This window comes from Culex quinquefasciatus, chromosome 3 (assembly GCF_015732765.1).
Source record: "Culex quinquefasciatus strain JHB chromosome 3, VPISU_Cqui_1.0_pri_paternal, whole genome shotgun sequence".
NCBI lineage: Eukaryota > Metazoa > Arthropoda > Insecta > Diptera > Culicidae > Culex > Culex quinquefasciatus.
In genome coordinates this window covers 60,748,612-60,772,616 of record NC_051863.1, presented here as the reverse complement: position 1 = coordinate 60,772,616, position 24,005 = coordinate 60,748,612, and the positions used below count along the sequence as shown (strand labels likewise).

Here is a 24,005-nt window from a genome sequence, read left to right as displayed (position 1 = left end):
GGTTAATATCGCTTACCCCCGTCAACGGATGTACCGGGTTGACCCCAGCGGAGAGCCGGGCGGCCAAGATCGTTGCCAAATTGGCGGCGGTGGTCTCGGCCAATTATTCATTGATCACTTTGATGCAGTCTGGGTAGTTTGCTGCGAGTTCAAAATATTTAATAAAGCGATTAGTTTTGCATCCTGTGTAAACCGCAAGCTCAGCTTGGAAATTGTTTGATGATACCTTTGGAGTTTGACCCGTAGATTGAAGGGATGGGGTACTGAGTTTGCACAACGTGTTATTTGAACGAATCTTCTTCTGTAATGATCGGTTTGGCTGTTGATTGTTTTTGTAATTTCTGTATCTTTGAAATGGTAAAATAATTCAATAAATTAAGCCATCTACAAAACGCTATTGTCCCATCAATATCTCACTCCTTGGCATATTGTTACGAAACCTTCAACCAGGAACCAGGAAGGAATACAGCGATTGTTCTGCCGATTAACTCTTCTCCAGCTCCACATTCCAGTGGGATCGTCTCCTATGCTGGTTTGTCAAGGAAAGTGTCGACTGCACGACATGACATGGTGATTAATTTTACCATAAACGAAAAAGTCAACCACTTGTGAAATATCAACCTCACCCTGGGTAGACTCGAGATGCAATCTCTCATACACGTCACCCCGGGCGGGTATTGTCGATCTCTATATAGCACGCGAAGATCTGGATGCGATCAATAACTCGCCGTATTGATGGGTTCGCGAGGTTCCACGCGGAAACTGGCTCACGTTTTTGCCTCCGCCTGAGGGTGCTGCTTCAGAGGTTCGTTGCTTGTTTTTGTTAAGGTTCCACTCGTGAAGTTACTCAAAGTTGCACATCTTCCACTAACGTTTAACTTTAATTGAATTTTAATGATCGGTTGTCTACGCGGGGAGTTACCCATCGATGACGTGATCGCAAAAACTCATTTCCAATACTGCACAAAAAAAACACGTGACCTAACTTCTCGATCCTCAAACCCTGTGCTAAAAAGGTTCGCGCTCTTCAAACCTCTAAATGTCACACACATGGGCAAAGGTCCCCATTGAGGTTCGTTAGGGGGTCGGTCGTCGGCTTCCTGGTCATCCTGTCGCACCAGCTGCGGTCGTGACTTGACTTTATAATGTGCCACATCTAACTAATTAGCCCAGCGGGACAAATCACTGAAGAGTGCTCAAATTGGGTGGTCCGATGCGAATCTGGTGGAGAATTTTTGTTGTCATCCTCGGTGACATCTTTATTTGGGCGGAAATTGAAATGATTGTTATTTATGGAGATCATTCGCAGCTGGTGGAGTTCTTTGCACTGATATCTAGAACTTCAAATGAACTTTTATTTTTCGATGTTTACGTTGAATTTTTTGACAGGTCGTTTTTTTAGATGCTAATCTTTAATTTATGTAGTTTTGGTCAAATTATCAGTTCATGTGATTTCATCCTTTTAAAAATCCTCCATGTCAAACGGTTGAATATAAACGTCAATGTTTTTGTTTTTGATATTAGTAGAATGTAAAATGAGGGGCATTTAAATTATTAAAATTAATGAAACTCTGATACTAGACTACTATATTAGTTTGAAGTTAAATAGTCTAAGCACAGCGAGTGCACAGTCAGTGGTTAAGGTTAAAAAAAACCTAAGATTTTTTTTTTCTAAAAACAGGCGGGGCTGGCGTAATACTGAATGTTTGGCCCTTTTTAAATGTTAGTCTCGATTCCAAAAATTTCAAAATGTTGTTTTCGAAAAGATCGGAAAGTTTCTCGACTTTTTTATGCTTTAACATTGAAAATCGAACCATTAATTGCTGAGATATCGACATTAGAAAATGGTGAGTTGTTTGGGTGAGACTTAGAAAACATCAATTTTCATGTTTCTTTTTCTTTAAGCTGCTGTATCTCAGCAACCAGAGGTCCAATCTGCAATGTCTCTTAGACAATTTCTTAGCAAATTTTCTGAACTTTTCAAAAAACATATTTTTAGAAATGGTCACTGATGGTAACTATTTATAAAAATCGAGAAACTGCAAATATTTCGTTAAAATCAAACTTTTGGTGGCTATATCTAGAAAACGGAGCCCGGATGTTCTGGGACATCCAAGGACTCCCTGGAGGTAAGATCTGTGGGTCTACCGCCGTAACCAGCCAGAGGTCGACGGTTTTTGACCCCGTAACATATCCGTAATGCCTCAGTGAGAAAGGGAAGACTACTTTGATAATGTACTAGGCTGTCTTGGGTCAATAAAGAAAATGTTAAGGTTCAGGTATTCCTAACTGCAAACATCATTAGCCTTTTCAAAGTTTTATTCAGTCAATCCGTAGGTACCCAGAAAAGGTCAACGAAATAGTCACGCTCACGCACAGTCGGTGACACTTTTTAATCCAAATGACCAAACCTCGTACCGTTTAATCATCTACGCAAAATGCCCACACGATCAATCCTTAAGTGGCGACTATTGACTAAACTGAACGCACACTCACAGCAACAATACCAAGTCTTGCTCTGACTGCGCGCGTCAAACAGAACACCTTCCAGCTCATCGTCGCCACCGCCAAGGTCGTCTATGACTTAAACTCGACGAGACTGATGGCGGACGACCTACGCGTCACATCGCGGTTCTTATCCAAACAAATTGCAGATCATTTCTCGTGTTTTTGTGACCCAATTTCAGATATTCTGGGGGTCTTTAAGCCTCATTTTCGACGACCCGATAGTTTGGAGTGAACGTCAAGGAAGTTCTTCTTTATCTGCTTGTCAGTCACGGTCATTGCCACGATTTGAACAATCTCCGCTGGACTAAACGATTCGACTAGGCTAACATAATTGCCCTTTGTCGTAGTCACAAGAAACCCCCATCAAGTGGGTGACTAATGGAACTCACCGGAAGTGCCAATCTACGTGTGTGGGAATGATGAACAGTTCTTTACTTTGTCGCTTAATGCAGGTGTGATTCAAAGCCAAAAGGTGCGATTTGCTAACTCAGCAATTAAATATGCAAACTAGAGCGTCCAATTTCCCGGGGTTACAGAATTCCCGGGAAACGGGAAATTTTTAACAAATTTCCCGGGAAATCCCGGGAATTCCCGGGAAATTTTAAATTCATCAAAAATTGTTCTTCAACAAAATTGTATAAAAAATCAGTTTAATGATTAAGAAAATATATACATATTCTAAATTTATAGGCTTGTAATTCGTACAACAGTGTTGTAAAAAAAATAATGATTAGTATTTTTTGTGCAGTATTATTTTTCTAATCACAGTGTTTGGATAGTAGCCTGTCCCATTTTGAGGTCATGTCGAGGAATTCCAGGTGCTCACTTCTCAAATGATAGATTATGATGTTAGGAACAATGTTTTCTTAGACAAGAAAAAATAATAAAATACTTTCTCGCACCCCCTAGTCGATTTACTGAAAAAAGTCACTTTTTGAACAAATTTTCTAAAATCGCTTGGAATCAATACAAAACTGTTAAGATCAGGTGTGTATTATCTTCAAACGATAGGTTTTTGTCCATAGATTAAGATACACTATCAATATTGGACCAAAACTTAAGTTTTGGATTCTTCCAGGCGAATTTATGTCAAAAAAATCGCATTTTTTCGAAACTTTTTTCAGAAATGCTCATTTTATTTAGGATAGCCTATTTTTCCCAGTAAAACCAATACATGCAGCTTGTAGGAAATTTCATGGGGAACATTTTTCCATCTGAGAAAATGCAATTTCGACTCTCCAGAGCCGAGATATTTGAGTTTTAGTGAGAAAAAAAGTGCTAATTTTCAAAATTGCTCAGAATTCAGAAGCAATGCCTACTAATTACACGATGTTGCAAGCATGTGTCGCAAACAGCCCGGGAGCATGTTGACAGTAGAGACCCTAAATAGGGAGACTGGTCTAAGCTGGCTAAATCGATCTGGCAACGTATGTTTTGAGCTTGGCAACACTGATAAGTTTTGCTGGGCGTAAAGGCAAATGCTCGTTTGGATACGTCAAACTCGTGTCTGTTTGGGTACGTCAAATTCACTTCGACCAGTCTCCCTATTTAGGATCTCTAGTTGACAGCTCCCATACAAACTGAGCGTACCCCGTTTTGTGGGCCCAGTGGGCCTAAGATGGCGGCCTTCGATATTATCTAGCCAAACATTTGAAAATAATGAATAGTTTAAATAAATATAGTTTTTGCCTTGTTTTCCCGGGCAGACGGTAATAACAAAATTGATAATATTTCAATAACAAATCCTGTTAAAATAACAAAAAGTGTTATTATTTTAACCTGAAGTTCAACTTCAAGAAGAAAAAATAATAACAGTTTCTGATAAAATAACAAAATTTGGTATTGAAGTGATATTATATTGAAAATGTTTAATAACACGCCAATAAGAGGAAATGTTATACATTTCAAAACTCTCCTAATAACAAAATTTGTTATTCATTCGGTATACTGACTTAGAAATAAAATTACCACAAATCGCACAAATGGAAAAGTTTCTAAGTGTCCATAACACAATCTGTTATTATTTTTCTTTTGTTAAATATGTTTAGATCTTTGGGATAATTTTGTCTAATTTCGTCGGGGTCAATATTTTGACCCCGATGGGGTCAAGCTTTTGAAATGGGGTCCTTAAGCTAAAATTATTCTAAAAGTTGAAATTTTGGAAGTTGATTTTTAAATTATTTGATATACCCCTAAGGGACATTGCTAAAATTGGCTAGAACTATGGGATAATTTTTACCAATTTCGTCGGGGTCATTATTTTGGCCATGAAATGGGGTCCTTAAGCTAAAATTATTCTAAAAAGTTGAAATTTTGAAAGTTGATTTTTTTTATTATTTGATATACCCCCTAAGGGACTTTGTTAAAATTGGCTAGAACTATGGGATAATTTTGACCAATTTCGTCAGGGTCATTATTTTGGCCATGAAATGGGGTCCTTAAGCTAAAATTATTCTAAAAGTTGAAATTTTGAAAGTTGATTTTTTTAATTATTTGATATACCCCCTAAGGGACTTTGCTAAAATTGGCTAGAACTATGGGATAATTTTTACCAATTTCGTCGGGATCATTATTTTGGTCATGAAATGGGGTCCTTAAGCTATAATTATTCTAAAAAGTTGAAATTTTGAAAGTTGATTTTTTTAATTATTTGATATACCCCCTAAAGGACTTTGTTTAAAATGGTTAGAACTATGGGATAATTTTGACCAATTTCGTCGGGGTCATTATTTTGGCCATGAAATGGGGTCCTTAAGCTAAAATTATTCTAAAAGTTGAAATTTTGAAAGATGATTTTTTAATTATTTGATATACCCCTAAGGGACTTTGTTAAAATTGGCTAGAACTATGGGATAATTTTGACCAATTTCGTCAGGGTCATTATTTTGGTCATGAAATGGGGTCCTTAAGCTAAAATTATTCTAAAAAGTTGAAATTTTGAAAGTTGATTTTTTAATTATTTGATATACCCCCTAAGGGACTTTGTTAAAATTGGCTAGAACTATGGGATAATTTTGACCAATTTCGTCAGGGTCATTATTTTGGTCATGAAATGGGGTCCTTAAGCTAAAATTATTCTAAAAAGTTGAAATTTTGAAAGTTGATTTTTTAATTATTTGATATACCCCCTAAGGGACTTTGCTAAAATTGGCTAGAACTATGGGATAATTTTTACCAATTTCGTCGGGGTCATTATTTTGGCCATGAAATGGGGTCCTTAAGCTAAAATTATTCTAAAAAGTTGAAATTTTGAAAGATGATTTTTTTAATTATTTGATATACCCCCTAAGGGACTTTGTTAAAATTGGCTAGAACTATGGGATAATTTTGACCAATTTCGTCAGGGTCATTATTTTGGTCATGAAATGGGGTCCTTAAGCTAAAATTATTCTAAAAAGTTGAAATTTTGAAAGTTGATTTTTTTAATTATTTGATATACCCCCTAAGGGACTTTGCTAAAATTGGCTAGAACTATGGGATAATTTTTACCAATTTCGTCGGGATCATTATTTTGGTCATGAAATGGGGTTTCAAGCTAAAATTAATCCGATAAATTAACTTTTGAGAGTTCTTTTTTTTATTTTGTTATATTCCCTAACGGAATTGATTTATTTATTGGGAATTTTTGAAGTGTGAATAACAAAAACTGTTATTATTTTCACAGAGCCAGGAAGTCGGAGCTGACGTTGAAGTTCGAGCTGGAGTGTGACCTCGGAGACTGCATCGGATTCAGCAAATTTTCAGCAACTTTTACTTGGAGTCGGAATCTGTGAAGTCGGGTATTTTTGGAGAGCTAAAGTCGTCGTTGACGTCATATCCTGCATCCAGAGTCGGAGTTGTCTTCAAAGTATGGATTCAAAGTCGCTTGGAGGTACCCGACTCTGCAGCCCTGACTAGTACAGAGGAGTTATGGCAACTGCACTGCCGTTTTGCGGCGATATGATGTATACGCCATTGAGGTGATTTTGCTGTAGACACGATTTTCGGTTTTTATTCATTTTTTCAATTTAAGATGACTAATTTGAGGTCTGCTCTGTAGAAACTGTTAAAAAGTACAATAAAAATGTGGCCCCTACAAAATTTCTTGTTTTTTTCCTATTCTCTGCGATTTTAAACCACAAACATCATTTGGCCGAAAAAATAGCAATAAAAAATCACTACTTTTCCTGCCCAATGATGTATGTATACATTGCTCGATCAAAGCGATCAAAGCTAGCTTTATTTTTTGTGCCAGCTATTTTAATAGCTGAGTGGATCCCGTACTGCATTGTCCACGTGGATACTTTAATGGAGGGGGGGGGGGGGAATAAGGGAGCGTTCTTTTATTACGTAACGCAGTTGAAGGGAGGGGGGTCGGAGGCCGTGTTACGCTCCATACATTTTTTTAAAATTTGTATGGAAATTTTGTTACGAGGGGGTCTCAAAGTCCGATTTTTCGCGTTACGTAATAAAAGAACGCTCCCTTAGCGATTGTCTATGCTCCATAAACACATTTTTTGCATGAACAACTGTCAGCAAGGGAGGTAGGTGGGTCTAGAATTTTCAAAAAAGTGTCTACGTGGATGTGGATAAGGTGGCATCCATTAAGTACGTCACATTAAAATCAGACAAAATTTACTCCACCCCCCTTTGTCACGATTTCCCTATGCTTTTAACACGCAACGTTCACGCTTTCTCAAAACCCCCCTCTTCCCTCAGAACGTGACGTACTTTATGGATGATGCCTAATGGACGTCCCCTTAAGAATTAAATCGAAATAATGTAATAAAATATTGCCCAGTCTTGATTTGGTCCCAAAACCTCAAATCAACATTCAAACAGTATTGAATTTGACTTCTATCAATTCTCAATGTATACATACATCATGATGAGTAAAATTGGCGTATACATCATTGTTTGTTTGCTTAATAAAATGGGCCCCAGAGAAGTTTTTTGAAAAATTCTTTCGTCAGGAGGTAGCTTTTAAGATTCTTTATCAGACTGTACAATAAAATTGAAAATGTTCAAAATGGCGTATACATCATATCGCCGTAAAACGGCTGTGCAGGTTTATTTGCAAATTACAAATAAACCAAAACAATAACTTTTTTTGTTATGGAGACATACCAGTTCAATAACATTTTTTGTTATTATGCTGCTCCACCTCCCCGCACAAAATAACAAATCTTGTTATTCCTTCATGATTCCTTCTGTGTTATTGGTTTGTTATTGCAATAACAACATAATAACAGTTTAAGTTATTCTTCGAACAAATCTTTGTTATTGATTTTTGTTATTTTAACAACTAATCCGATCATCCCAATAACATATTTCGATCTTCTCACAATATCAATAACTGACCTTCCCAAGTTATTTCCGTCTGCTCGGGTTGGTTTAAAACGACAAAATAAGCATTCTGGAATCATTTTCTTTAAAAACTTGTTTAGAGATACGCCACGTTCAAATATTAGTCTAGAACAGTTGATAAGAGTGCCGCAAAAGCCGTCACGAAAAAAAGTTTTCTTTGCAAATTTTGAGTTTCGTATGTGATGGGTGGACTCCGACGAGGCCCACTTGCCATCTGTCGGTGAATACGCGCAACTCACGAAAACTGTCATCTTAGGGTCCGGTTGGTCGCAAAGGTCAGTGTATGCTTTCTTATAGTAATTTTGGCCGCTGAATCCGAATCTGAAATCAAATTTCGTGTAAACAGTGATATTTTGGAGCTACACCCTTTTGCAATGTTATTAGCGTGTTTAAATCGCTGCAATTTAAATAGCTTGCAAGTTCAGTCATACTTTTTCCTCGGTTTTCGTACCACTTTGATTGTCATTTTACTCACAGAAATCTTTATGTTTAAAGTTTGTTTACGTTCTGATTATGTTTGAACAATGTGTTTAGCAATTCGGAAATCGCATTTTTTTATTTGGCAGGGGCTTAAGTTAATATTGTTTTCTAAAAATAGAATATCAGAGAAAATTTTTGGAAAAGTGGCTGCATTTGGATGAATTTGTTTGGAAAATTTGCATTAAAATAAGTTCTGGAAGACATTTCCGAACTTTTTTCATAAAAAATATGTGTTACATCCATCAAAAAATGCTTCAGAATTTTTAGTTTTCTCTATTCATTAATCAATCTTTAATTCTAGTAAGGGACCATTCATAAACCACGTGGACACTTTGGAAGGGGGAGCGGGGGTTCAGCGATTGTCCACGCTCCATATCAATAAGATTTGTTTCGTATGGTAATTGGGGGGAGGGGGTCTGAGATTTAAAAAAATGTGTCCACGTGGTTTATGGATCCCTTAGCCCCCGCCAAATAACAATATGCGATTTTTTCAAATTGCTTAAGATAATCAAAACGTAAAAAAACATTAAAAAGCTCTGTGAGTAAAATAACAATCAAAGTGGCACGAAAACCGAGGAAAAAGTATGACTGAACTTGCAAGCTATTTAAATTGCAGCGATTTAAACACGCTAATAACATTGCAAAAGGGTGTAGCTCCAAAACACCACTGTTTACACGAAATTTGATTTCAGATTCGGATTCAGCGGCCAAAATTACTATAAGAAAGCATACCCTGACCTTTGCGACACATGCTTGCAACATCGTGTAATTAGTAGGCCTTGCTTCTGAATTCTGAGCAATTTTGAAAATTGGCACTTTTTTTCTCACTAAAACTCAAATATCTCGGCTCTGGAGAGTCAAAATTGCATTTTCTCAGAGGGAAAAATGTTCGCCATGAAATTTCCTACAAGCTGCATGTATTGGTTTTACTGGGAAAAATAGGCTACCCTAAATAAAATGAGCATTTTGAAAAAACTTTCGAAAAAATGCGATTTTTCCGACATAAATCCGCCTGGGAGAGTCCAAAAACTTAAGTTTTGGTCCAATATTGATAGTGTATCTTAATCTATGGACAAAAACCTATCGTTTAAAGATAATACACACCTGATCGAAACAGTTTTTGTATTGATTCCAAGTGATTTTAGAAAATTTGTTCAAAAAAGTGACTTTTTTCAGTAAATCGACTAGGGGGTGCGAGAAAGTATTTTATTATTTTTTCTTATCTAAGAAAACATTGTTCCTTGCATCATAATCTATCATTTAAGAAGTGAGCACCTGGAATTCCTCGACATGACCTCAAAATGGGACAGGCTATTGGACAGTGAGTGAAATCAATCCATGCTTCAAAACCATAAATTTGCAATTAATTATGGAGTTGTAAACAGTTTGAGAGAACATGATAAAGAATAATATTGAGATGACGTTGAAATGAAAAAAAAATCATGAAGAAAATATGGATTTGTTGACAAATCTTTTTTCCCATAACAAATCTTACGCATTGAATTCACCTTAAAACTGCCTTTTCACTAAAAATATTTCTTTTATGAAATCGCAACTCAAAGTTTTTAAATATTTGGAGCCAGATTTTTAAATATGTTTGCATTTTTTGTACACCTTCTATACAATACGAAGTAGTTTTATAATGATTCAGCTTAAAAAATGACTTCGGCTAAAAGAATTTTCAAAGCAATAAAAGTAGTTTAGACGCTGCTTCATATTAATTCCGCTTACGCTCTGTTAGCTCAAGTGTAAATCCTTTATATTAAACTGTAAACACTTTTAAACAAATTAACAAAATTCTTCTTGCACAACCCTCTTTGAAACATCAAATGATATTTTTTTCATTCAATTTGGCTATGGTAAAAATAACCGTGAAAAAAAACTAAATTTTGATCTTGGCTAAAAGAGGTTCCATATTTTTAGATGATATAACAACAATTTTCGTTTAAAAAACTAACCAGAATTATAATAGTTAATTTTCATTCCAAAATATCGTAATTTTTGTTGCTTTACGAATAAACAAGATCCCAGTTGTAAAAGCTCCAGAAACCAAGTCAGAAACTAATATTATCTGAAATATTCCTTGACGTGAATTTTCAGACGAACTGACAAGTTATAAGAACATGAAATTGAATTAAATAAAATAAAATTGAGTGTTTTCATTTTTTTTTTTTTAGGAAAATGTATACTTCCGCTTGAATTTCGGGAATTCCCGGGAAATTTACAAATTTCCCGGGAAACGGGAAATACTTTTTTCCGGGAAATCCCGGGAATTCCCGGGAATTTTTTTCCCGGGACGGGAAATTGGACGCTCTAATGCAAACGTGAGCTTCTTTCAAAAAGCATTTCGATGTAGGAGAGACACCTGGCTTTTGATTTTGTAAACCTGCCGAAAAAGGTCGAGGACTTGACCTAGGAGAATCATAAAAATAGTGGATGCCTTTTGAAGTGGGAAATTATGCGAGTTTAGGCTCAAGTCGTTTTTGATCAAATTATTTATTCAATTTCTAATTCCGAATTTCATGAGAACTGACCGGAATTTCATACCTTCTGCTCGTAACGACCAAGGACTTCTAATATTTGCATTTTCCAAAACTAACCAAAATGTCAATCCACTTACTCCATAACTTCATTAAACCGACACCAAAGTCGGTACTGCCAACCCCATCAATCCAAATCAATTGTACCTACACTGACCGGATTCCTACCCGCCACATGGTCACCTTGCCGTCAGTCGGTGCCCCGCGGGGTGTCAAACTGGCTCCTCCGTCTCTTTCTGGAGAGGGTGAGGTTGTCACTTGCGCGAGAGATTCGCAAAACTGGACGACCTCCAGGTGAAACTATTTCTCTCGCCACCGTCATCGACTTCGTCGTCTCCAACGCAGCACTGCGTGCATGCTCCAGCAAACTTCAAAACAACTTGAAGATCAGCCTGAAGATTCTCTCTGAACAACTAGCTATAACTCTGAACAATCTTGCAACAATCTCGGCAGATCAACAACGCGCTGGTCATCGCACGGTGTCCTCCAAACGGCCTTAGCTAATATACATGTTGAACATGACCATTTCAGCGGAGAAGTACCGGCCACCTGATCGAGTTTGGGCCATTTCGTGGAATGACGCTTCACCGACTTGTTTTCATCGGGTAGGTCGATTACCAATTCGGTGATACCTTTTATTTGGTGAGTGATCTCACTCAATTGGGATTTCAACTGAATGGGGTCATTCACCGAATGAGCCATTTCACCGAATGATATATTTCGTCGAGTGGATTATTTGACTGAGTTGGTCATTTCACCGAATTGGCAATTTCACCAAAAACTCTGGATACAATCGCTGGTCGATGAAACGACTCATTCGACGAAACGGCCACCACCGCCACATAAACCACCCGAACTACACCGATGATAACAATAATGGCCAATCTGGTTGACGATGGCCAGCGGCGGCGTCAGTCCTCGACTGATGTGCTCTCTTCACTTTCGTTTGTTCTGGCAAACGACCGCGGCTTTCTTTGAGAGAGCTCAGCTGTGCGCTCGCAAGTGTGGACGAGACCGAAACCGGTTCCCTCCAAAGGTCTCCGAGGTGTTGTCCGAGTGGTTGTGTTCTGCTCGGCAGTGGGTCATCCCCCCGGTTTGGGCTCGGAGTTGTGGACTTTGGCGATGGGGACGGAGCACGAGAGAGAGAGAGATGGCTCGCGCCTCCATCCCGTATAGCTCACTAAAGATCACTTGGCCTTTTCAAGGTGCGATGGACAAACATCGGTGGCGGTAAACGGGCCCGCTTTGAGGTGGACCTGGTCGCGTTTGTGGGTAAATAGAATCTTTAAGTTGACCAGATGGAGTGATTTTTAGCGTGATGGAAGGTGTATTGAATGTTGGTCAAATATTTCAAGTAATGTTTCGACATCAAGATATTCAGTTCAATTTGCTTTTTTAATTCAATCAGTTGCAGTTTCCATACTGATACATTCGCATTTTATTTTTTTTTTTTCAAAAAAATGTTCACAAATTCCAATCATCTGTTTGGATTTTAAACCATCCCCGATCTTTCTGCAAAATGCCATACGTGGACTTTTTTAATAATGGCATAAGAACTGAATTTGAACATTCAGAGTACCCGGGCAGACGGTAAAAACAAAATTAATAATATTTCAATAACAAATCCTGTTAAAATAACAAAAAGTGTTATTATTTTATCCTGAAGTTCAACTTCAAGAAGAAAAAAAAATATCAGTTTCTGATAAAATAACAAAATTTGGTATTGAAGTGATATTATATTGAAAATGTTTAATAACACGCTAATAAGACGAAATGTTATACATTTCAAAAACTCTCCTCATAACAAAATTTGGTATTCGTTCGGTATACTGACTTAGAAATAAAATTACCATAAATCGCACAAATGGAAAAGTTTCTAAGTGTCCATAACACAATCTGTTATTATTTTTTCTTTTGTTAAATATGTTTATATCTTTGGGATAATTTTGTCTAATTTCGTCGGGGTCATTATTTTGGCCATGAAATGGGGTCCTTAAGCTAAAATTATTCTAAAAAGTTGAAATTTTGAAAGTTGATTTTTTTTAATTATTTGATACACCCCCTAAGGGACTTTGCTGAAATTGGCTAGAACTATGGAATAATTTTGACCAATTTAGTCAGGGTCATTATTTTGGCCATAAAATGGGGTCCTAAGCTAAAATTATTCTAAAAAGTTGAAATTTTGAAAGTTGATTTTTTTAATTATTTGATATACCCCCTAAGGGACTTTGTTTAAAATGGTTAGAACTATGGGATAATTTTGACCAATTTCGTCGGGGTCATTATTTTGGCCATGAAATGGGGTCCTTAAGCTAAAATTATTCTAAAAAGTTGAAATTTTAAAAGCTGATTTTTTTTAATTATTTGCTATACCCCCTAAGGGACTTTGCTAAAATTGGCTAGAACTATGGGATAATTTTGATCATTTTCGTCGGGGTCATTATTTTGGCCATGAAATGGGGTCCATAAGCTAAAATTATTCTAAAAAGTTGAAATTTTGAAAGTTGATTTTTTTAATTATTTGATATACCCCCTAAGGGACTTTGCTAAAATTGGCTAGAACTATGGAATAATTTTGACCAATTTCGTCAGGGTCATTATTTTGGCCATGAAATGGGGTCCTTAAGCTAAAATTATTCTAAAAAGTTGAAATTATGAAAGTTGATTTTTTTAATTATTTGATATACCCCCTAAGCGACTTTGCTAAAATTGGCTAGAACTATGGGATAATTTTGACCAATTTCGTCGGGGTCATTATTTTGGCCATAAAATGGGGTACTTAAGCTAAAATTATTCTGAAAAGTTGAAATTTTGAAAGTTGATTTTTTTAATTATTTGATATACCCCCTAAGGGACTTTGCTAAAATTGGCTAGAACTATGGGATAATTTTGACCATTTTCGTCGGGGTCATTATTTTGGCCATGAAATGGGGTCCATAAGCTAAAATTATTCTAAAAAGTTGAAATTTTGAAAGTTGATTTTTTTAATTATTTGATATACCCCCTAAGGGACTTTGCTAAAATTGGCTAGAACTATGGGATAATTTTGACCATTTTCGTCGGGGTCATTATTTTGGCCATGAAATGGGGTCCTTAAGCTAAAATTATTCTAAAAAGTTGAAATTATGAAAGTTGATTTTTTTAATTATTTGATATACCCCCTAAGCGACTTTGCTAAAATTGGCTAGAACTATGGGATAATTTTGACCAATTTCGTCGGGGTCATTATTTTGGCCATGAAATGGGGTACTTAAGCTAAAATTATTCTGAAAAGTTGAAATTTTGAAAGTTGATTTTTTTAATTATTTGATATACCCCCTAAGGGACTTTGCTAAAATTGGCTAGAACTATGGGATAATTTTGACCATTTTCGTCGGGGTCATTATTTTGGCCATGAAATGGGGTCCTTAAGCTAAAATTATTCTGAAAAGTTGAAATTATGAAAGTTGATTTTTTTAATTATTTGATATACCCCCTAAGGGATTTTACTAAAATTGGCTAGAACTATGAAATAATTTTGACCAATTTTATTTCACCATGAAATGGGGTTTCAAGCTAAAATTAATCCGATAAAATTAACTTTTGAGAGTTCATTTTTTTTTTTAATTTTGTTTTATTCCCTAACGGAATTGATTTATTTAATGAGAATTTTTGATGTGTGAATAACAAAAACTGTTATTATTTTCACAGAGCCAGGAAGTCGGAGCTGACGTTGAAGTTCTAGCTGGAGTGAGACCTCGGAGACTGCATCGGATTCAGCAAATTTTCAGCAACTTTTACTTGGAGTCGGAATCCGTGAAGTCGGGTATTTTTAGAGAGCTGAAGTCGTCGTTGACGTCATATCCTGCATCCAGAGTCGGAGTTGTCTTCAAAGTATGGATTCAAAGTCGCTTGGAGGTACCCGACTCTGCAGCCCTGACTAGTACAGAGGAGTTATGGCAACTGCAGGTTTATTTGCAAATTACAAATAAACCAAAACAATAACTTTTTTTGTTATGGAGACATACCAGTTCAATAACATTTTTTGTTATTATGCTGCTCCACCTCTCCGCACAAAATAACAAATCTTGTTATTTCTTCATGGTTCCTTCTGTGTTATTGGTTTGTTATTGCAATAACAACATAATAACAGTTTAAGTTATTCTTCGAACAAATCTTTGTTATTGATTTTTGTTATTTTAACAACTAATCCGATCATCCCAATAACATATTTCGATCTTCTCACAATATCAAAAACTGACCTTCCCAAGTTATTTCCGTCTGCTCGAGTAGCTTGCTCACTTCAAGGTACGTTGTTTTAAACTACGAGCAGAACACTGGTAATGATCCGTGCTGTTGTTTATATAACGATCAGTTTGATTTAATTGTATGTAATTTCAAGTAACTTTTTTTTAAATTAAATTAATCAATTTTAAATAAATTAGAAGCGTAACCGAATTCTATATTTTCTGCAATATTAAAAAAAATAACATCCAGAAAATTAACAATAGCAATCAGTTTGAAAATAATTATTATGAATAAATGAAAATAATTTTACACCAACAAGACTCTTTGACATATTATTACTTCTTGAGACAAAAGCAACTCTGAAAAAAAAAATCTTATTTTTTTTCGGGGGTGCTTTTCTTTCAAGAAGGATTTTTAAAATGCAATGCAAAAAAACGAAATGAAATCGGAAAATAAACCCAAAAGTGGTTAAAATTTGGAAACAGTATATTAATAACCTATAACCTTAAAAACAGTTAAAAGTTCTATTCAAGCGTTCATTTTTAATTAACCGTTTTTCGACCTCTTAATCTTTATTTTTCAAAAATGCTTATCATCGGAACCAGATTTTGCCCTATGGCTTAAATAATATCCTTATTGATTCACTAAAAAAAAGAAAAGTCGAATCCTTTTTCTGCGAATCCATTCTTTGCAATGAACGACGCAATATTTTATGTATATATCAACTACATAAGGCTGGTACAAATTATTTAAAGTTTTTGTCCCCCCCCCCCCCCTTCAAAGTTGGCCAAAAAAGTCAGGGGGCAAACAAATATTTTTTCAAAAAACTTCAATATTTTTATGAAAATTTAAGTGCAATTAGTTAAAATCAATTTAAAATGAATTCCCCTGCGTTTAGAATCATTTTAAGCATGTTTGGGTTGATTTGAAAATCTTTTGAATGTTTGAAAATTTTCGATGTTTACTATCGCTAATTTTTTTTTTCGCTGAAATTTTTATTTTCGTCAAATTTTACATTTTTTGAAAACTTTTATTGCAAAACAACTGAACTAGTGTAAAATACATTTTAAAACACTTTTTCCATGCAATTGTTGAAACTATGACATGTTATTTTAATATTTATAATTTTTTTATTTTTTTGTCCCCCCCCCCTCGACTCCGGCCAAAGCCGAGAGACAAAAACTTTAAAAAATATTTGCGTCGGCCTAAGAGTTTTTTAGTTAAACTACCGTCATCAGGGGTGACATTGGATCGAGGGGTGAGATTGGGTCAAACAAATTTCAGCATTTTTGTATGACCCAATGTCATTCCTGATGACGGAACTAAAATTTTCACGACATACTATACACACAAAAAAGGTAATGCATCTGGGAAGGAGTACATCTTTTATGTCAGAAAAAAGTTGTAATTTTACCTCTGAAAATGTGTAATTTAACCACTAGAAAGGTGTAATGTCACTTTTTCAGTCTAAATTGAGGTAAAATTACATCATAAAAGAAGAAATATTTAACCTTCCAAATTTACTTATTTTTTAACTATGTATTTTTTAGAAAATATTTTTTTTAATTTTCTAATTAAAAATTATAAATTATGAAATTTTGTATGAACTATTTTCTATTTTACACTAAAAATTATTAACCGGTGATATTCTATACGAAATTATGTATCGTTTACATAATTATAAAATAAAATCGGTACTTATTATCACAAATACCGCATTTTGTGAAAATATTATTATATTACATAGCAAACATTAAAGTCGTGAAAATCTTTACAAAATTTCGAGAAATTTGGTACCCATATTGCAAATCATGAAAAATTTTAAAATTTAAAAAAATATTTTGTTTTTTTTTCTACTTTAAGCTATGTATCCCCCACGAAAACACCATGGAAAAAAACATAGGTGCTTGGATCGGGCTCAAAATTTTCTGGGGGTTCTCTGGCTGAAATAATTAGACACGTATTTTTTTTATTTGGCCATTAGGGTGACCTACGCCGTGTCCTAGGGTGGTCTGAAAAATGGCCATTTTCGTCGATTTTCGCAAAAACCACTTTTTTCGAAAAATCAGAACTCCTCGCCATTTTAACCGATTTCAGTTGCCTTATACGCAAATGAAAGGTGATAAGTTGACCTTTGAGAGAAAAAAAGTAAGAAAATAGTAAATAGCAGCCTAACATATGGAAAGGGCGTATTAAACTTTAAAATGCCGTTTTGACGGTGTCTGGACCAAAGAGCCTATGTCTGGAAATATTTTTATCGGATTCCCCGGACATTTTTTACGTATCATACCAAAAAATGGGAGGAGTTCATTAACAGGATTCCAAGATATGATTTTTTGAAAATAAAATCCGTGCGTGCAAAAACCAGAAAATGACGAAATCGGCAAAAAATAAACTTTTTTCACTAAAACTGCGATAACTTTAAATTTTCAGCGATGACCTACACATGTCTGGGTACCAAAAGTTGCGTCTTTTAATTACGAAAATTTTGGTTCCAAAACATCTATAGGTCATCGCTGAAATTTTAAAGTTATCGCAGTTTTAATGAAAAAAGATGATTTGTTGCCAATTTCGTAATTTTCTGGATTTTATTTTTAAAAAACCATATCTCGGAATCCTGTTAATGAACTCCTCCCATTTTTTGGTATGATACGTAAAAAATGTCCGGGGAATCCGATAAAAATATTTCCAGACATAGGCTTTTTGGTCCAGACACCGTCAAAATGGCATTTTAAAGTTGCATACGCCCTTTTCATATGTTAGGCTAGATTTTTGAAACTTCTTGCTATTTTTCTTTGAAAGGCTAAATTATCACCTTTCATTTGCGTATAAGACAACTGAAATCGGTTAAAATGGCGAGGAGTTATGATTTTTCGAAAAAAGTGGTTTTTGCGAAAATCGACGAAAATTGCCATTTTTCAGACCACCCTAGGACACGGCGTAGGTCACCCTAATGGCCAAATAAAAAAATACGTGTCTAATTATTTCAGCCAGAGAACCCCCAGAAAAAATTTGAGCCCGATCCAAGGACTATTGTTTTTTTTTTCATGCTGTTTTCGTGGGAGATTGCTGCTTTAAACTAAATCTCGAAAACACTTCAGGTGTATTTTTCCGAGAATATTGAGATAATAAATTCGCAAGTCTGATATTTGGCACCATGAAAAAAGGGCGCTTTCCAGACATTTTGCGGGATCCGGTGAAATATTTCGTCGGGGGTTCTAGAGCAACTTTTTGTTTTGAAGATATTTTTACGATGTTATTGGATTTTTCTTCAGAAAGCCGATAAAAATCGATGGGTTCATGTCCATAACTTTCAAATTTCTCAAGAATATGTCTCAAGATACTCAAAGTTTTATATTTGACCTCCAATAATAAGTTTCCAAACCAAATTAACCAGATTTTTAGCTTTCTTTGAAATCAGCCAAAATTTCAAGCTACACCCAAAGGAAAAATATATCTCAAAATCTGCAACATTGGATTTGCTGCAGAAAATGTCACATTTTATAACATTTTTTGCAGCAAGCCCGTAGATCATTTTTGCCCGCGTGTAAAAATTTCAGCGATCTGCAGTTCTCACCAACACATATAAAGCTGGCCCGTCCCCGAGCAACACTCCAAAGAGAAGCATATGTTGGTGCTCTTTCACTCACTTTTCATCAAGCGTCCATGGCGCGGTGGTAGCGTGTCGGATCAATAACCAAGAAGTTGGTGGTTCAATCCTCGTTCTGCTAAGTGTTTTTTTTTGTGAAATACAACCAAAAAGCCGTCGGTAATGTCGATAATTGTCGGTAACGGGCAAAAATATCATACCCTTATATCGCAAAAAATGCATGAGGACAGATTTCATGCAGATTCTGATATACTTTCATGCCGCCATGCATCACAATCATGCGACTGCCAGTTGGGTGTATGAGTCCAGTGCTGAGAAAACTGACTGATTATTTGCAAAGCTCTTTTCTATGGACAGTAGCGTGGTTCACGTTTCTATGAAAAAGACAAAAGTTGTTATTATGTCTTGCATCAACCGGAATTTCGTTCTTTTATGTCCCCAGAAGCACTCCTGAAAATTTGAGCCCATTTGGTAAGGTTTAGGAGCTCCAGTTTTAATTTGAAATTTATATGGGATTTTGATTTATTTTCCATGGGAAACTATCTTTTACATTGTATTAGGATTTTTTTATAAATCGATGAAATGACTTGATTCTTATAGTAGGAGATAGGTTTTGAACTGGGAACAACTTTGTAGAACATACCAACATGCTAGGAAGTGACCCTTTAAAGATACAGATACTTTTAGATGGTGGCTTTTGAAGGGGCTTTACTTCAAAAGCCACCATCTAAAAGTATCTGTATCTTTAAAGGGTCACTTCCTAGCATGTTGGTATGTTCTACAAAGTTGTTCCCAGTTCAAAACCTATCTCCTACTATAAGAATCAAGTCATTTCATCGATTTATAAAAAAATCCTAATACAATGTAAAAGATAGTTTCCCATGGAAAATAAATCAAAATCCCATATAAATTTCAAATTAAAACTGGAGCTCCTAGACCTTACCAAATGGGCTCAAATTTTCAGGAGTGCTTTTGGGGACATAAAAGAACGAAATTCCGGTTGATGCAAGACAAAATAACAACTTTTGTCTTTTTCATAGAAACGTGAACCACGCTAATGGACAGCCTCCAAATTTGTACGGAGATGCACATGCTTTTTTGGGCCTAAGGAATCTATGCACAAAGGTTCATCCAAATTTAAAAAAATAAATATATAATGATCTGTAAGTTTTAAATAAACCTTGCTAAAGTTGTGCTAAATTATTCTGCAGAAAAAGCCGTTTTAGTCTAGACAAACAAACAACATAGTTTGCATAACACACGTCATTCGCAGCTAATTGCTCTATTCGAACAATGCAAACACAAATCAACACAAACACTCACCAGTGACGTCGTCGCTTCCTGTGCTCGTACCTCACCAACGGCCATCAGTGCCACCAGTGCTAGCGCCATCAGCTGCTGCCCCGGCATCCCTAGTAGCGCTCGAAACCTTTGCCTCATGACGGAAACCCCACTCTCGCACCACCAATCACTTCAAACTCAATCGATCCAAGCTGTGAGCCTGAGTCGTCGATTTATTTGTACACACACCGAAAATAAATTCGAGACACTTCAAACGAACACACCACACACAATTCTTCACAATTATTTGTTTTTTTATGATGCTCCGGTACACGATGTCAAACAAACCCGGCGGGGAAGTGCGATCACGATTCCGTTCGTTGCGCTGGGTGCGTGCGATCTCGGCGATCCCTGGCTTTGAAGTTCTTGTCACATTAGCGATGCGTCACGCTGGGAAAACGCATCCACCCCCTGCAATTAAAGGTTAGACTCGTTAGTTGGGCTGATTCTTGGGTGTTTTGAAGACAGACAAGGCTTGTTTCTGCAAGTTTTTTGTAAATTTTCTGTGGAATCCCATCTCGGTTTGTGTCTTGGCAATGTAAAATGAATATGACGGTTTGTGTCCTTGCTAAATGTTGAAACATAGTGAAGCTAACAACGTTTTCAAACAGGATTGCAACCACTGAATTCTACCAGCCTCGTCTGTCTTCAAATACAATTCTCAATGTTTAACAAAAGTGCAAAATCACGTTGCTTTTTCGTTTGTTTTGATGGTTTGGAGGATCTTCTGGACAGATAGCGCCACCGTCGGGCGTCGAAGATGACATTTCCAGATCAGGCCAATTCAGTAACCCCCCGTCTTTGCTGGTGCGATTCTGCGCGATCTGCATTCTTGTGCAGTTCATCAATGGCGATCGGTTGAGGAGTCGTTGCCGTCGTGATCTTGATCTATACCGCGCGAGCGGATATTTTTCTAATAAAGTTATTACGATTGTTTACTTTGGCGGAAGGATGGAGGGATGGTGGAAAGATCGAGCGAGGTGCATCTTGTGCGGAAGATGGTGGTTTTAAACGAGACTCACGACATTCGGCGATGAGGAGGACGATTATGATGGCCGAGGTTATTACAACGTGGGCATCTTCGCTGGGATGAGGTTAGGATCGGATGACCAAACTCTGCGGGTCGCAGCGTTACAACAGCATATAATTTGAAAATCGTTTGTCGAGTTGTCGTGCTTGAGAGTTGTTATAAATTCAACTAAGATTCTGATTTATTTAAGATGATTGAAGCAATAATGGGCTATCAAAGAAACAATATTGGATGTTGAGATGTTCTGGATCATCCAAGAATCTCTGTAGTAAAAATTTATGGGTCTACCGCAGAAACAAGCAAAAGGTCGGTGTGGTTGGTAGACTATTTTGTCAATGTGTTGGGACGTTCTAGGTCAGCAAGATCTGCGAGTCTACCATCGTTATAAGCAAGAGGTTATTAAAAGTTGACTCCGCATCATATGCGCACGGTTTTAGTGAGTATGGCAGACTTTTTTTTTTATTTGTTGGGATTTTGTAGTTACGATAGTCGGCATAAAGGCAAAGTAGTCTACTAAACCCACTGAAGCTATGCGGTTATGGTCCGAGATCAAAACCCTCCGACCTCATGCTTGTTATGATTGTGGACTCACAGATATTAACTCCAAACCGTAAAACTTATACGAATCTTTAACAGTGGAACTAGTAGAAAAGTGTCACAGATTGGTTGCCAAAGTTGTTGATTTTTACCAACGTGTCATGACCCAGCCCCAGGGTGACATTGATAGGATGTCAATTTATTTTTACAAATATTTTCTAATTTTTATAAATATTCTCAACATTATTAATTTTAGAACATGTACTGTGGTAGGCCACACAAGGTCCATGCACTATATTTATTTATTTTTTGTCAGTAGTACTTAGAAAATGTTGCGTTGAAAATTCTTATTTTGAATTCCATGGTGACTTTTATTGTCATAGTTTTGATTGTTTAAATCAGTTTTAGGGTGTTCACATTTTATTTTTACGCCAAATGTTGCTAATGTAGTTTCTAAAAAAAATCAAATGTTATATTAATTATCAAAGTTTATATGTTTTTTTAACAAAATTTACATAAATTTAAGGTAATATCGTAAAAAGTCCCAATTTTGCCTGAAATTTGTAAAAACTAGTTTTGTTTATGAAAATATCGATTCATATTGCATCACATTTTATATGAAATTTGATCTCTTAAAATGCCTATAAATTGAAAAAAAAATTGAATTAGTTTTCAAAAACACATGATATTATTATATATATTTACAAACATATTTTACTTTCCCTAGTGTCCTTTCATTGAGAAAATCATGACAATTTGAAAATATTTGAAAATCGGGTAAAATTTGCCCTAACCCCCTTCGATTTGCGTGAAATTTTGTCCTAAGGGGTCAATTTTTCGATATCTAGTGACGGAGGGGTGGTACGACCCCTATCATTTTTGAACATGCGAAAAAAGACATGTTTTTCAATAATTTGCAGCCTGAAACGGTGATAATATGGAAATTTGGCGTCAAAGGGACTTTTATGTAAAATTGGACGCCCGATTTCATGGTGAACTCAAAATTCCGAAATTCCGTCGTAAGACTACTTCCATTTTCTGTCATTCTTGAACGACGAAACAGTCTACTTTTCTGTACCAAAAATCACAGAATCAAATAGTAACCCTTTTCAAAACAAATGTTGAAAAGTTCTAGTTGAACTTTTCAACACTTGTTAGGAAAAGTTATATTTTTCAACATTTTAATACTCGGTGAACCTCGTTGGATAAATGAACGACTCATGCTGAAGAAAACCTCTTTTTGCACCTGGTTGCATTAACTATTATTTTTTCATCGAAAAAAAATTTTTTTTTTTTAACTCTGCCATTTCCCGTTACTCCACTGTATTTTTTTTGGGACATGTCATTTTAAGGGAAATTTAATGTACGTTTTGAATCTCCAGTAACCCAGAACCCTTTATGTTTAAATATCAAAAAAAATTTATTTGTCTACTTTAAAACGTTGTAGAACATTGTTACACTCTAAAAAATAACCCTGCAAAGTTAGAAAAAACACGAAATTTTAAAATGAAAGAAATTTTCAAAATGAAAAAATACCCTTCTGGGTTAATGTAGATTCGAAAAGTACATCGAATTTCCCTTAAATGACATGTTTTAAAATGTTTTACAGTTGAATAATGGAAAATGGCAGATTTAAAAAATATGGTTTTCGATGAAAAATACGTCTTTTTCTGAATTATGAGTACGCCATCAAATCGGGCGTCTAATTTTACATAAAAGTCCCTTTGACACCAAATTTCTATCTCGCCGCCGTTTCAGGCTGCAAATTATTGAAAAACACTTATTTTTTCACATGTTCAAACAAGAAAGGGGTCGTACCGCCCCTCCGTCACGAGATATCAAAAAACGAACCTCGGATTCGTGATCAGGCACAAAAGTTACCCCTTAGGACAAATTTCACGCAAATCAAAGAGGGGTCGGGTCAACTTTTCTCGGTTTCGTGTGAGTTGGTAGAGAATTACCCAACTATTCAAACTTTTCAAAATTTTATGAAATCTTCTTCTTGAAGTACTTTGAACACTTCTCTACCATGGTCAGTATGATTCCATAGCATTCCGTATTTTATTGTATTTAATTTGTACTCTTCATTTGCGCTATCAAAGTCACCCCGTTCTACGGTTTATCAAACAATCTTTAAGTTTTATTAGATAAAATTGAAATAAGTCTTTTCATTTTGCAATTTAACATGTCTTTTTGCATCAAATGATGTCAAATCATTCTCGCAACCCTTCATAGGTCTACCAAACTCAGCACCCTATGAAGCTTTTCATCACATCACAATTTAATGTAGCGTCATAATAGCATCACCTTTAACTCTGTTTGATAGTCCAAATGTTATGTTCGGCAGCGCACGCGTTCGTGGCACAATTCGTTCATCATCACAAGC

At 35.9% G+C, this 24,005-nt stretch overlaps 1 protein-coding gene across 2 annotated transcripts in view; it reads right to left on the bottom strand.

The window, feature by feature from the left end:
* Positions 1-24,005, bottom strand: part of LOC6044522 (mucin-5AC) — a 145,331-nt gene that overhangs the window by 105,634 nt on the left and 15,692 nt on the right. For both annotated transcript variants that reach the window (XM_038262560.1, XM_038262561.1), the window contains exon 2: positions 20,035-20,463. In XM_038262560.1, the coding sequence (XP_038118488.1) occupies positions 20,035-20,151 (117 nt within the window). In that variant the 5' untranslated portion in view covers positions 20,152-20,463. The remainder of the gene's footprint in view (positions 1-20,034; positions 20,464-24,005) is intronic.